General features: G+C 40.7%; 1 protein-coding gene across 1 annotated transcript; it reads right to left on the reverse strand.

Annotated features, from left to right (window-relative positions):
- Positions 1-6,390: 6,390 nt before the first annotated feature.
- On the reverse strand, positions 6,391-14,943 carry unpg (unplugged). Its single transcript, XM_066746920.1, has 3 exons — positions 14,222-14,943; positions 13,678-14,013; positions 6,391-7,854 (listed from the first exon to the last, which is right to left on the reverse strand). Exons 1-3 carry the CDS (start codon positions 14,526-14,528, stop codon positions 7,055-7,057), a joined length of 1,443 nt encoding a protein of 480 aa, XP_066603017.1. The 5' UTR covers positions 14,529-14,943; the 3' UTR covers positions 6,391-7,054.
- Positions 14,944-15,786: the final 843 nt, after the last annotated feature.

The following is a 15,786-nucleotide window of genomic DNA, read 5'->3' on the forward strand; positions in this document are numbered from 1 at the left end:
TTGCAATATCGCAACATATATCGATGCAGCGAGGAATTACAGAGACAAGTTATGCACAATGGATTATTTTTGTATTGTCATCAGTCGATGATGAGCTGGACGAAGCGAATGCAAGATATGCGAGTTCAGGAGAGCACGTTTCAATGCGGTATAGTTAGGTATATATAGGCATATGCATCTCTCCTGACCCATTATGAGGTGTAGTCGTGTCGGAATTATCATACATATTGGTTAGCCAGATGCCGACGTGCAGATACGCGCATTGGGTTTGAAACGTAGGTCCGATTATTTAAACAAATGCATCTGATAACATCGAAGACCTTGGTCACACCCACCTTGGTGCACTTCATTCGGAAGGGAATTCACTCCATCAGACAGACCACACATCTTATATGACTCTCAATAATCCTCTCTCCGATGGAATCTCCCTAAATTATAATTCGCCCGTGCATTGTCTTCCAAATTATGTCCGCGATCCACCAAATAATTCCTTTCTCGTCATTCTTCTTTTACACTTTATTCCAAGAAAATCTGCTGCTGCAAATTGAAAACAGACCAAGCAATTCCCCCGCGTGGACCACCAATTGGTCCCCGATGCGTTAATAATCTCGAGATTAAAATTACGCCGCGTGCCAGATTGGTGCGTGGGATTTTCGGCAAGCTGATTTGCGGTAACCAACGCAAAATCTGATTATAGCCTTAATAGGGCGTAGGTCGAACCCGGGCCGCTTCAAACAGCCAGAGAAAAGGGACAAATCGAGTCGTCACCCTCTCTTCCCTATATTTATTATTCATGTGCGAAACTTTAAGTACACTCTGACCCATCGCAATAACCACGTGCGATATCAATTTCGATTCGCGTCATGAATATGAATAACTAAAACAATTTCCTATTATTATATATTCATTAATTGATAATTTTTTTCATGCAACGTCTCGCGTATTTATTCAAAAAGAAGCGCGAGTTCCGTTTGTGAAATAATTTATATGAACTACATTTAACTATAACTTGGAAAAATTGCTCTCATAAAAACGTGAATACTTTAGCTTAGGGCAAAAACGGTTGTTTATCATAATAGGGCTAACATGAATTTGGAGTTGAATGATTTTCATATAAAATGTACAATATAGGACGAATGTAATGTTAACAGTTTGTCACTGGTGAAAGAGTCAAATGGATTTAGTCAGACAATCTTTGATTTTGCCAGGTCATGCAGTCTCATTCACCAGGGAAGTTAATAGAAAAAGAGCAAAAAATGAGAAACCTTTGATTGCCGATTAAAATACGTGCAGCTTTCAGCTTATCATTCATCTCTACCGTCCTTCTTTTATATACCAATCTACCCTAATGTAAATTTTCTTTCAACCCAGAGTTCCTGCATCATTGATACTCCAATTACGCTCATTTTCGATATTTCGCGATAGCAAAATCAGCACTCAGTGTCGTTGGAAAGAACGGCCTGACCGATTAATTAAACAACTATTAGTCGATAAGTGAAATATAGAGCTAGAGTTCTTTCATCAAATTCAACCATCGTATCGATTGTCTATTGCATTTCACAGGTAATTAGAATCTACGATGCAAGCGAGGGACGTCTCCCTATCTCTCTCTCCCTCGAATTAGTATTATTCATAGAGAGTCTCATTGAGCGTTACATCTCCTCTTTCAATCATCGTTTCTTCAACTTTTTTTTCCTGCTGGATTTCTAAATAACGCTTAGTGTACTCGCACACGTTTGAATTTCTGATATCCGTGTAAATTAATAGTTTTTAAAGCAGATTTGTTTTCTCTCAGTCACGAAAATAGATTAGAACAATAAAGGAAGCAAAGTTGTGAAATTTGGATAGAAAATTGCATGGAGCAAAGCGAGTTAATAGGGATGATCGAATTGTGGCACTTGATCGAACGTGAAGGTGCTTCCTGCAAAACGTGGATATACTACATACTACGTATGGGTTCGTAGCGCTGACTCGGATTTTTGCCGTCAGCTTTCCACCCACGCAGGACCGCCCCCTCCCCCTGCTTACAGCTTCAGGCAGATCGAGCGCACACCGGACTTTAGCTTTCGCTTTTTCACTCGCTCATTTGTTCTCCCGCACGATTCTTCCCTTTCTCTAACTCTCTCTCTCTCTCTCCTTCGCTCCTTCGCTCCTTTTTCCCCCCTAAAGGTTGTTTTTGAAAATCGCTCGAGCAGTGTTTTCCTCCTGCTCCATTGGATTGGACCCTTATCCTGCAGTCACCACGGCGAAAGGACAAAAGACACAAGACAAAAGTCCATGGTGGCCGTAATGCAAGTCGATTTGGAAGTTGGGGGGGGGGGGGGGGCAAAGTGAGAGAGAGAGAAGCGAGCAATAAAAAAGAGTCCAGTCAGCGGGGCGTGGAAGCTCGACTCTCCCGCTCATTTTGCGGACAATCACTTTGCGAAGCAACAAGCTTACTTTCGAGCAAACGTCGAATTTCCTGTTGCAATAATCCACGGTATATTTTTAAGTTTCGGATCCTGGCAAATTTCAATGAAGGCGAATTAAATTAAATGCGTTATCCGCTATCGAATAATCGGGCCGAATCTTATATTATTAATTTCCATTATCGTCGCATCAGCAATCGGTGGCTTGAAAATGCCAGGTGGGTATTGGAAAGGAGAGTAATAATCCTGACTCGCGCGGATGTCACAGAAAGGCAGAAATCGATTTCTCGCCGTTCACTCTTCTCGCCATATTCCAAACTAATTAATTATCCAAATGGGTTATTCGATAACCGGCTCTCTCCAGTCATTTACCTTGTGTCTTTGACGTCCAATTATCGCAAATTCGCCATTATCGAATCTCTGCATAAGCGATGTGCTCCAATTTTCTTTTTTCAATTCCTGTCTCTCTCTCCATCCCTTCAATGGGACTTCCAAATGAAGAGGAATCGACCGTTACAGAAATCTCTGTAAATATTCCAGTATTTTTCTCTTCGGCAAAATAAATGATAGAAATAAGAGGCGTCGGTTGAATTAGCAGATGAGAGAGGACGAGTGGTGAGAATGGTGGTGGTTCGTTGGTGGTTCTGGTGGTAGCAGTGATATCAGTATCAACGCGATGTAATCAGCGAACCACGCCCATCGGCACGAAGCTCACACCGATCCGCCCACCACGGCAATTACACCCTCGAGCCATTCCTACGTGAAGTACAGCGAGAGAAGGGGAAGCATTAAACTCCCTCGCTCCCTTTGCTCCCTCTCTTTTAATGCCTCCTCCCCCCCCCCTCCTTCCCACCGTTCCCCTCTTCTTATACTCCACAATCTCCAAGTTTCTAGCTCATTCCTCAGTTTTCCTCCCTTCTTCAACTATCTACTCTATACCTTTCGCTTTCTTTCCCGATACTTCTTTGTCTGTCGACTTCCAGAAGAGGGGCAATTGCGTTTTACGAGGGGGTGCGGTAACGAGTGCGATTAAAGAAAGAGAAAACGCGCTGAGCATAAACTCGCCTTCAGTGTCCAGTTACACTCCCTATTTTTTTACCTTTCACTATAGTTTTCTGTATGTCTATCTCAATTTTTCATGCAGCAATAGAAAATATAATTATATGTTTGATATTATTATATATATAATACACGTATGTGACGTGGTTCGATGTTATAGAAGTTATCAATTATTTCGAAGAATTTTGAGGTTGAATTGTGGAAAGGTCGAAGGTACTACAATGTTAAGAATCACGAGTGTGTCTCGTCGATTCTATGAAATATTTAATCCTTGCGTCTTTAGCGGAGGGGAGCCAAATGACCAGAACAGAGAGGCCGCTCTATTTCCCACAGTTGTCCCATCCATCGTTGAGCCTTAAAGGGACGAGCAGGAGGACTTCTCTCGTTTTCCCATTTTCCCCCAAAAGTCCCGTGAAATTGCGCGAACGAATCGCTACTCGAGCGAGCACGACGAATCTCGCACCAAAGAACCCTACTGTTTCACAAATTATCCCTCTCTTTCCGATCGTTCAGAAAACAAAAAACAAACCAAATTATATCGTACGAATACAGGACAAATTCTGACAATTTTTACTTTGAAGTTTTATCGTTGCACGGTTTATATCATTGTTCTATCGTAAATGGTAGAATCGAGTTGTGTTTTTAATGCAAAGAATGTGGGAGGCTATATGGGGGGAAGGCAAGGGGAGGGAGGGAGAGCCGAAGGTGGTATTAAATGCAGTTGGTACTATGCGGTCCGATGACTTCCGGCTGTAACGTTGACTCCGGCAACGACCCGGCATTTACGCTAATGCGCATTATGGTTATATGATATCGAGCCGTAAGTCTGCGTAAGTGGTGGAGAGAATGTGACGAGGGGTGGCGAGTTGACGAGCGCTTCGTTCCGGAAACGCAACTTCGATGACAAATCGCGTCCCATTCATCCTCTCCGATAACGCACCGATGTCATTAAACCCCTATACCTACTTTTACCTCTCAGACAAAATCTATTAATTATATATGTTTCTCCTCTAACCCACAAAATACATGATTCAGAGAAAATTTAGTACAACTAAAGAAAGAAGATTCTAAAACCGAGATTATAGGAAAGGGGGGAGTGCTTTGTTCGACGTGATTTGGTTATTGAAAAATTTATGGAATGATTTATAGGAAAGTACGTAAAAATAGTAAGAATATGAAAGAGAGAAAGACAGATATAGATATAGATATAGCGGGCGTATGATTTGCGATGGTAAGGATGATTCGTCGTTGTGAATTGGTGGTGGTTACGAGGACGAAAAATCATGTAGAGAGTGTGTGGAGAGAAATAGAGAAAGAGAGAAGGAGCATCGTACGTTATGGCAGAGGACGGAGGGGTGGTAGTTTTAGCGTTCTCCAGTAGGCGTGGTTGAATCAGAAGATGATTTATCCTTTGCGAAGCGGTAACTGCCGAGGTCGTCGGCTAAACGACCGCGGTCCTTCGTGTATTAACCGTAATGCACTCTACCCAATCCCCAACCACCATTGTGTCTACTGTATACGTCGCTGCCTTGCACTTTTCCTCCTTCCCCTCTCCCCCTCCTCTCGCCGGTCACCCCAATGACTTCAGCATGCGATCCAGTTTTACCAAACTTTCTTCTCATCCCTCCTTCCCACTTTCCACCCCGCTCTATTCGTCGCGACTCCACCAAGAGTCCGAGCAGATTTATAAATAAATGCTTTTACCAGGTGCCATCGTTTCCATTGGTCAAACTCTAAACTCCTAAATATATATACCCATTTCTACATAAATACGTCGATCTTTTATTTCGTTATTCGACGAACAGACGTTAAAAATATGACCGAAGGAGAGAATGTTAGCGTTCGCCAAAATGCTGCAGACGGTATTTCGAGCAGACCGATAACAGATTGCCATAACATGAATGAGCTATATGAAAGCAACAGGATGTGTGATTTGGTGAAGAGTCGAGTATGCAAATAGAATCGTAAATCAATGAGTGAAATTTTCAGCTTTTTTCTCCTACAGCGTCTGCTTAAAAAAAGCGTAGACACGATGATAAAAAAGTAAGTCGCGCAGAGGGAATATTTTTGGGATCATTGGAAGGAGGTCGAGATTCATAGATGTACATGGAATCGTCCGCTGGTGAGTCTGCTGCAAGTGGATAAATCGGATGGCTTTTGGTGTATATACATAATATATAAGCCGTGCTGAGCCGGATGCACGTAATGAATAGGAAAAGAGAGAAAATGTTGAACAGGAGGATGATATTGGTGGAGGAGCGATTAGTCGTGTGACATAACGGTGGCTGGTGGCTAATGGGCAGGCATGCATAAAAGGGCAATGGGTGGCAGGAGTGACAGAGGCCCATATGGGATCACGCCCATTGCAGGGAGACGGAGCACGGGGCACGGGGGGGGGAGAGGTTCTACAGGGTGCAGAAGCTATAGGGAACCTTGGAACCGTTTGCCTTTTCGCAGGAAAGCCTTTTGCAGCCGCACGCGCCAGCCCTGCAAAAATCCGCCTCTGCATCTCTCCTTTTTTTCTTCTCTCGTTTCGCCGCTCGCCAATGTCCCGTGGGAGCCACAGCTGATATATGTCAAACCGGCGCCAGACAACAAAGCTTCCTCTACCTCAGACTCGAGAGAGACCTTGTCAAAACAACCCCAAGCAGATTTTACTCCTACCGGAATAAATCCTTGCTGTAACATACGTCCCTGTTCAATCTCTGCGATCGATCGTAATAATCTGCATCAGTGAAAAATCCTACCAATGCAATTATCACTATTTTCTAATTATACCTCTCTCTCTCTCTCTCTCTCTCTATATATATATATATATATATATTAACAAACTAAAAATATACGCAGTACAATGAACGAGGTTCTGAGATGATCTTGAAGACGATTTTCGAGATAATATAGTAATTTTTATTGCTGTCTGGTTTTACAGGTACGCATATAACGATAGTTAAAGATCTGATGCGCCCCAGCCACGGACTCACTTCGTTCTACGATGTATATACTGGTATGAGTATTTCACAGCTGTGATAATCACACGGTAGATCGATGTATACTAGTCGTAATGCGGCGATAGTTCCAGGCTAGACCTCTCGGTGCCTAAGGTAAATTATCTATACACAAGGGACACGTGCTATAGAGCGTTTTCTTCTTCGCATTTCTACACACGCTCTCCTCTTTAAATATTTACAATTGCGACGTTCCGCGCAAACTTGTTCAATCCCTGCTCTCTCTCTCTCTCTCTCCTTCTCTCCTCAATAAACCCTTCGTCTCCTTTTGCAGATTCAAACACTTCCGGGCAGCAACAGCTTTTTCCCGATAATCACCACCGACCGCTTCAATTTCACAGCAAACACGAGTGAAAAAACCAGCATGGATTTTATCCTCGCCTCTGCCTTCTCCCCATCGAGCTTTTTCTACAGTCTCACAGCTTCATCATCGATCCCCCACTTGGTGCGAACGAAACACAGAAATCTTTAGGATCGGAGAACTGTTGTATACATCGAAACGAGAATCGACACTATTGTTTGCTCTTTTTCAGTATTCTCCGCATAACAGAGGATTCAGAGTTATTTTATCGCGAATGTTCACTACCTGCCGGAAGTTCCAAGTCCACCCCTGTGCGCGGGCATAGAAAATGCTCTCAAACCGGAACCAAGGCCGATACCAACTCTGACGCCATTCATGGGTCCAGTGAGTCCTGGTTGCGATGGCAGTCCCATGGATTCTCCGAGTATGGAATTCCTTGGTGGTGCGGGTTGTTGGGGCTGCTGGGACGCGGAAGCGGAAACTTCGGGTGTTCCAGGCTCGGAGGAGCCACGTAACCTCGGTGCTCTCGCGCATTTTTCCATGTGATGATGATGGGACCTCACGGCCAATCTGCTCACGTGAACCGGTATCGGCACGACTATTCTCGTACCGTTTCCGGAATGTTGCCCACCAGCTCCGTTGTGTCTTCCAGCGGTGAGACTCGCTGAACCGGAAACCACCCCACCCACCCCGGTCCCACCTCCACCAACTCCCGCCTTAACCCTCTTCCACTTTGCACGTCTATTCTGGAACCAGATCTTCACCTGAACCTCCGATAACTTTAGCGCGTGGGCGATGTGCGAGCGTTCCGTCAAACTCAAATATTTCTTCGCATGAAATTCCCGCTCCAGTTCCAAAAGCTGCTCCGACGTGAAGGCTGTCCTCCTCCGACGGGCCTTGTTGCTCCCGTTTCCGGAACCTGAGTTTTGGTTCTCCGTTCCGCCGTTTGTGCTACAACTTGCGCCTCCTGATAATATTTCTTCGCTCGAACCTTCTAGGTTGCTCCTCCCAGATGAATTTTCCGCGCCCAAACCTGCACCTTCGTCCTCGCTTTCCGCCGATACTCTTCCATTCACTGAACCTGCGGAAATTTTTCAATTACTCATCAGTACTATCATATAATAATAAAGCTATATTAGTAGCGTGTAAAGATCGTGCGATTTAAGAGTACCAATATAGGAATCGTGGATAGAAGTATCCATTCTGAGAAGAAAAATTTTGGAAATTTATTTAATAATGTGTCAATTTTATCCAAGTTACATAACAATATATATGTTTTTGTTAAGATTCTGCATAAATTGTTAAGCAGACTAGTAAATTTTAATAAAATCAAAAAGGTATTTATAGATATAATAGAATAATGATAAAAATGTATAATATTAACTTTTTTCGTATTGCGAATAATTTTAATGTTGGATAGGTACCCCCGTCGAGATGCAATAAATTTATTACGGTGATAATCTAAAATTAATTATGTAACTCGTTAAATATAAATAACATCGCAAATAGTACATATATGGTATTTATGCATGGATATACTAGATAATAGATAATGTAAAAGTTTAATAAATTTTTTTTCTATTATTGATATTTTATCGAATTTGTACCGAGAAAAATTTTTTCAGCAGGTGAATAATTTTTTGTTATAGCAGTGAAAAAATTCATTGATTATAACGAATATATTCATTCGTGTAACAACTGATTTTTATTACTTCAATGACGAATTTTGTTCATTATAACGGAAAACTGTTCACCGGCTGACAAATTTTTCTCAGTGTAATAACTACCCGTTTAGGCTACATATATTGTAATATGTGACTTGATAAATATGGATAATAAGAAAAAAATTCATTAGAGTTTTTTTATGCCTATTATATCTATAAAGAGTTATTCTATACAATTTTTAATATTGATCATATTTAACGAGCTACATAATATTTTCTAAAGGCTATTGACCTTACGAAATTAAATCTACATAATAGACGAATTGTAAAATAATTTGAACAATGTTATTAATACACGAGAAAAGAATATTAAAATATTTTTAGTATTATATATCTATACAAAAAACTGTTATAAATCTTTATCAATATTATTAATATTTACCAACCTGCACTATAATTTATACAGATTCCTGGCCTAAACATATTGTTATGTAATTCAAAAAATATTAAAAATATTAACAAATAGTATAAGAGTTTTCTTTTCAGAATTAGTCCTTATGTCCGAAGTTTCGGGATTGGCACTGTAAAATCATACATCCTGTAGATAAATCTAAAATATTTTAATGCAATCGTTCTCCCGATCAGAAATGTTCCAGCGATTGATTGTATAATTAATCAAGGAAGTAATCCTGTATGACTATAGTGGGCTTGACTCATATTGATTATATATATATATATATATACGTGCCCCTTTATAACTACCAATCGTCATATTCCCCAGACCTGTAATAAGATATTGATCACGGACACATTAATACAGAACAAAATGAAATTGGGGCTCGAGCTGAGAACAGAGTCTTTAAGCGATTAACTTTTATGACACGTTAATACTGATTTCGGTCTAAAATGGGGTAAAAACACAGATATTCCATACGTTGTTAAATTGTCTCGAGTATAATCAGGAGATAACGATACATCAAATTCTCGACGACGCAAATCGTTCGATTGAACCCGTTAATTATTTCAGCCCTCGGATTATTGCTACAACATGATTCCCCGGCAAACTTTTTAAAACTTCAGGATTACATGAAATTAACACGTTCCTCAGCCAGACCAACCTCATCATTTCTTAATGCGATCGATACGACACAGAAAATTTCACATTCACTCACAAGCACGTTATTTCATTCTCCTTAACGAATGAACGAACGATTGGTCTGTCAACCTCTTTCTGGGACTCGGCAAAGTTGGAAAACTGAAAAATTCAATAGTCTCTTTCTCTTTCCACTGGCTAAGGTGGAGGGCTACCAGTAATCTATCGAGAGTATAACTTTTTATTCCTAGCCGCGTATAGCTTATTGGCATGACTTGGCAAAGAAAAAGAGAGAGGTAGCTAAAGATAACTTATAACCAGTCTCGGAAGTACATATATCCAGATGTTTAAGTGGCCTTTTGCGCGCGACAAGTTTGATGCACTCTGTTCCGACATTTATCTTCATTTATTCAGTGATTCTTCGATTTAACTACGAAGCTTCCGTGCGAACCCCGAGATCATACCCTCTTTATATACAATTATTATTCCTCCACGCTTTTTTTTGTCTCGCTATTGCTGTATGTATTTTGAAAAATACTACAATTTCCTTCCAATTTTCAATATTAATCTCTCTATTTTAGCTCCTCTATTTTATATCTTTCGAAAATTGTGGTAAACGATGCGGAATCGCAATCAGCTTCGGCCTGAATAAAGGAAAAGAAACAATCGATAAGTCTCAGCAGAGACAGTACACCTAAACCGCGATCTAACTATAAACAAGGGTATTTTCCAGCTCGATCGATCTCCCATCACCGATCCAGCTAAATTCTCCCTCTTAATATTCAGCCCTTACTTCTTAATGACATGTCGAATCAGACCATTTAACTTATGCTTCAAATGGTTCTTTCAAATATATGCTCGATTCACTTTAATCCATATGCAGTCCTTCTTCACATGCCATTGACTCGCCTTAATTGATGGACTCGGAAATACGTGTTATCAAGATTATATTCTTGATATCACTCAAGTTATTTTAAGCATCTCTTTTATACAGATAATCTAAGCTGGATCTTTCAACTATAGAAGTAGATATTTTTCACTGAAAAAATTCGAGATTCCGTTGTGTGATACCTAATTCAGAAGTATCGTTAATGGATCAGCGAAAACCCCCATGCGGCATTCCGTGGATCTTGGAGTCCAATATATATGGCGAGGTCATGGCAATCGCCCTTTCAAGGGCTCATGTTTTTTTCGCAAGTTTTTGTCGTTGCTCTCCGCGCTGTTTTACGAAACGCAAGGAGATCCTCCCAAACCGTGTCGGTCGCCAGCAGGCAGGGTCCAACTCGAGTAATGAATAAGGAAAAATCGACGCAGCCACCAGGGAAGCGCTAGAGAGCCAGTAAGGTCGTTTTACGCTATTCTCTCTCCTACCGAATCTCCTAATACACAAAGAGAAATTCCATGATTTTTTGGGGAAAAAATCGTATGAAAAATTATCTTTTCTCATTAGCATGACTTCATTGGGAAACGTTAAATTTTACAAAGTCAGTACAGTGTAATATTGCTTTTTCTTTAACGCTACAGAATAGAACAGTAAAATTTGAGAAATTTAGATAACTCGAAATAATTAAGCTGCAAATGATAAGTATATATGTTTATATAATGGCATAAAACACAAATATGCATATATGTATAATATTTTATAGCATGTACAGCCCTTTAACGTTCCTGTTCTTACTAAAGATCCTGGGTAAGAATTTGAATCTTGGATCTCGTGTTCATCGGTCTAACATTTTGTCCAAAGTCTGCAGTGATATTGCTTCTTAATAAATATAGATTTCAATCTTGTATTTAAAGTAGCCGATCTTCAATACATTTAAATCTACATTTATTTTTAATTTCCAGATATTTTCTACTTGCAATACTCGTGCAATAATAATACTACAGTCGCCTTCTCTTCCCAATATTCAATCATTAATTTTTCGGGATCGCTGATGTGAGTTTTAACGAATTTATCACTGAAAATTGCTATATGCACATAATATTTTTATCGCAACATAAAAAAATCATATAATTGACACTTCAATTTCTCTTGTATTTTCTAAACTTAATTTTTATACTATGACTAGATTAAAAACTTGTAATAAAAATTGCTCTATATGCATACGTATTTTCTATAATTATTCTTTCCTCAAACTACTCACTTCTCTATAAAAATGAATTTATAAACGCCAACCTAATTTTTTTAAGATCCACGAGTATTTCTCTTCGAATCAATTGCAAGAGAAGTGTTAATAAAAACTTCTTTGTTATACTGGCTATATTACCCTGGAATAATAAATAACGTAATTTGTATTCATTCAAGCGATATATATTACTTTTTGCTTCTTTGACTCTAACTTTAAAGCATTAATCAATCACGTTTCTTATCTGTAAGCTAATTTATAACTCTCAATTACACATTAACTCCTCAAAATTCATACAAACTCATTTAATTTTTGGAATCTCTTAACAAAAAGTAATTCATGCAAAATCGTAGAAGTCTGGAGAAATTGATTAAAGCGTGCATTTCTCTATTGAAAAAGCATTTAGAGAGCGTTGAGCGACCTCGTTTAAGAATAAATTCGTTCCCAGCTCGATGGGTAAAACGTTCTATTACCGAAAAGTTCACCGGAAGCTATTTAATGAGAAATCGGAGCTAGACATTTATATAATTATTAAATTATATTAAACTTCGGACGGTAAATAAATTTTTCATTGTTCAGCAAAATTGATTGTGGTATATATGATATTTTATATTATCAAATGCTTCTTCTCTTACCGGAGAAAAAATTTGTCAATGTATATTTTTATAATAATTAATAAAAATTTGAACATTTTCTTGGACAACGTCGATTTGGATCTAAATTAATTTGATTGTTGTAGAATGAAAAGAGAGGGAGTAGGAGAGAGGGGGGAGGGGGTTAGCGGCATGAATAAAAAGGGGTAACGGGTAAACGTTAGACGGCCTGCCGGCTGCCGGGATTCATGTAAAGTTCGGCACGAAGGCACACGACGGTTCACAAAACGGCACGTCGCGTCGTGTCATAAATGTCCGATGACTGATTCCTCGAAGCATTTTCGTCTCGCATACGAAACAGCGTGAGCGGCGAGACTTCAATAAAAATTGACCGTTCACGGGCATACGCGTCGACTTTTCTCATTTACGCTTCTCCTCCCAACTCCTTTCACTCTTATTTCATTTCCATTAATTTCTTCCAATGTTTATAACACATTCCCACATTACTACCTATAATTTTATAAATCTCACCACTGGACTAGATCCTCAATTGAATTTTGTACGGGATACCAAAAAGTGCAATTTGAAAATTCCAGTCGCGTCACATCGCGACGATCCGCCGGCAAAGGATCGCCGATACACGTTTGGTAGCTCGCATAAATTACTGTCGTCTGAATTTTTCACCACCCCCTCTTCTCCATCGGAGACTCATGCTCGAATTTCAAAGGCTACACTCGCTTCTTTCTTTTTCCCAGAAAATCATTCGGCAAACACAAAACGTAACTGTATTATTAATCAAAATGGAACTTTCTTTCTGAAGTGAGAAAGTAAAATTTGCGACAAACCGTGAAAGTGTATTTCTATAAAGGGATCATAGTGAATGAGAACGCTTATTATATTGCTGTACCCATAATCCAAAATTAGTTCAATTTCTATTAAAGGAAGGCTGCAATTTGCTCGAATGGGAAATAAGGAAGGCAGAATTTAGCGATATAATACTATGTAATTGCGACGCTTAGGTTAGATAACGCTGAATAATTGATTGGCGTGGCTTTTTATAAGACGCCAATTGCTCCGTCGCAAAATTAGAATTTTTACTTAGCTAGGGTGCACACGTTTTGAGGTCACGGCTGTCACGAGTACTATAGCAATCACCACCTACATGATACACGCTTCATCATCATGGTCGACAAATTCGACCTTTGCACCAAATTAGATCCTATCAGGTTCGACGTTTCGCCGATTGAATTTTAATGAGGAAATGTGTTTTGAGAAGCGGACATTTGTTCAGGTTAAATGGACAGTGTGGCGTGTAGGGAAGATTATTATATACCAATATATAGAGATGGGATTTTGGGAGGCATTTTATGATGGTCGATTGTGGGAAAATGACAGAAGATCGAGAAAAGGATAAAAACGAGGACTAACCATGTCGAGATTTCGTGAGGTCGTGAGCAGGCGAGGTTGGCGAGTCGAGGCTGGCATCGTCGTCGCTATCCGTGAAGCTGGTGGATCCCCGGTGCGAGGAGTTCTTGTGATAAGTCGAGGCAGGATAGGCCACCTGCAGATGATTCGGGGTAATCGGAGGCAAATGTTGCGCCAATCTAGTCTGATGCATGTCCTGATGGGAGTAACCACCCCCACCTCCAGCTGGCGATGCGTGCATCGGTAACATAGGCACACAAGCGGAAGCCCCGCTACCCCCACCACCGTATATCCGCATTGGCAACCACGCACCGTACAAACCCAACGGCATCCCGAATCCTGCAATAAATCACTTTCCTCCTTGATCTCATCTCATTACCGGTACCTAAGTAACAGCCGCCAAGGAAAAACCTTCATGCATAATTTCATTGCTCCCGTAAATTTTAAATCGATAACAATAACGATGCGGTCTTATATTTGGACAAAAACAATTAAGTGACCCCAGCTCTAAGTGTTATTATGATATAATAATAGTTGAGAGGTTTACCTGAGGGTAACGCAGTAGCTGCGGCCGTCGCGAAATAATGTCTCTGATAAATATTGTATTCCCTTTCGCGTTCAACATCCTCTCCATTACCATTGCTTCTGTCATCCTCCTTCATCCCCACATCCGCATCCGTCTCCCCGTCGTTTTCACAGATTTTCTTCTCCGATCCACGATCACCGATCAGACTGTCAATCGTGAATGGTTTCGGCGTGGGTCGTCGATCGATCTTCGAGCTCAAGATCGACGATTCCATCTCGTCGCTGACGGAACCAACGTCCAACTCAGTCTCCTCCATACTCGACTCCATCTCTCTCTCTCTCTCTCTCTCTCTCTCTGCAGTTCTTTATTCCAGAATCTCCTTCACCACACTGTTTTATTCTCCCTTTTCGCTTGCCAACGCGTCCTTCCTCAACTTCATTCTCCTATCGTAATATTATACATCATTAAACAATAATCGATCACTCGAAGATAATTCACACAGACCGTATTGTAGTTACGAAGAAAAGGATTGAAACACTGGTGCATGTATTAAATCCAACCCAACACTCGTCACTTTTACCTCGAGGATCACAAATCGCAGCTCAAGATCATCGACACAGCAGCACAGTGTTATGGGAGCGTCGCGAATCGGAGAGATGACTTTTCACACAGGGTGGTTAATGAGCTTTGGTGGGATGAGAAAAGTGTGCAATATATACGTATGGCGAGGTTGCGCGAGGTCAACGGAGAACGACCACTTGGCAAAGTGGTCGAGGGTCGACTGGCTGTGTGTCGGTCGTCGAAGGTTCATGGAGGTTTCCCTTTCTCCATTCCGCAGTCCGCAGGATGCGTCGCGGCGACTAGCGTCGCGGCTGGCGTGGTCGGAGAACCATCGTCATCGGTGATTGGCCGGAAATGAACCAACGATGTTCACCGGCGCGCCTACCATCCACCCAGCCGCCATCTTCGCTTCTTCGTTTCTTCTTCGCTTATGCTCTTTCCTGCTCTCGTTTCAACAGCGCGTGCCATGCACCCTCACCCCCTCGTTATCTCTTTAACAGCAGCTGATCCTAACATCTTCTACTTTCTACTTTCCACACCCTCGTAATCTTCCCTTAAAAAAACTAAATAACAACCCACTACCATGCAGACATAATTCCATTGCAGTTTCATAATCACTCCGTAATCTTAATATACTTTTTGATCAAACTGTAATTATATATATATGCATATATAATGATCTGTCTAAATATGGATAACGATTTTAACGATTAATCCATGGCGTAATTAAGCGAGCGTGCTTTCAAGGGGTGATTAAAGAAGCTCGTTAGGGTGTGTTGATGCATGGACTAATGGAAAGCAGGTTGCTCGTTAGTCTCGAGAAGCTATGTTTGGACACTCTTCGTTTTCGGTTTTTATAAATAAACAGCTTGGAATTGTACTCGTGCTTTTTTCGTCCCTGTATAATAGCCAAATATTCTTGTCATTATCTTTGTTTTTTTTTTTAAATTTCCACCAATCCTGTAAAAATTACTCCGCTGTTTTCTGGCTGATGACTGGTCTATCTCCAGGGACAGCGTCGCTGG

This window comes from Prorops nasuta, unplaced genomic scaffold (genome assembly GCF_024137725.1).
Source record: "Prorops nasuta isolate Cenicafe-Biocafe unplaced genomic scaffold, Cenicafe_Pnas_1.2 PNAS00003, whole genome shotgun sequence".
In the NCBI taxonomy this organism is placed as follows: domain Eukaryota; kingdom Metazoa; phylum Arthropoda; class Insecta; order Hymenoptera; family Bethylidae; genus Prorops; species Prorops nasuta.

Coding starts and splice junctions, on each gene's coding strand:
- unpg (XM_066746920.1), bottom strand. CDS start 14,528: ATGGAGTCGAGTATGGAGGAGACTGAGTTGGACGTTGGTTCCGTCAGC. Junction 14,014..14,221: donor AGCTACTGCGTTACCCTCAG/GTAAACCTCTCA, acceptor GATTTATTGCAG/GATTCGGGATGCCGTTGGGT. Junction 7,855..13,677: donor CCTCACGAAATCTCGACATG/GTTAGTCCTCGT, acceptor AAATTTCCGCAG/GTTCAGTGAATGGAAGAGTA.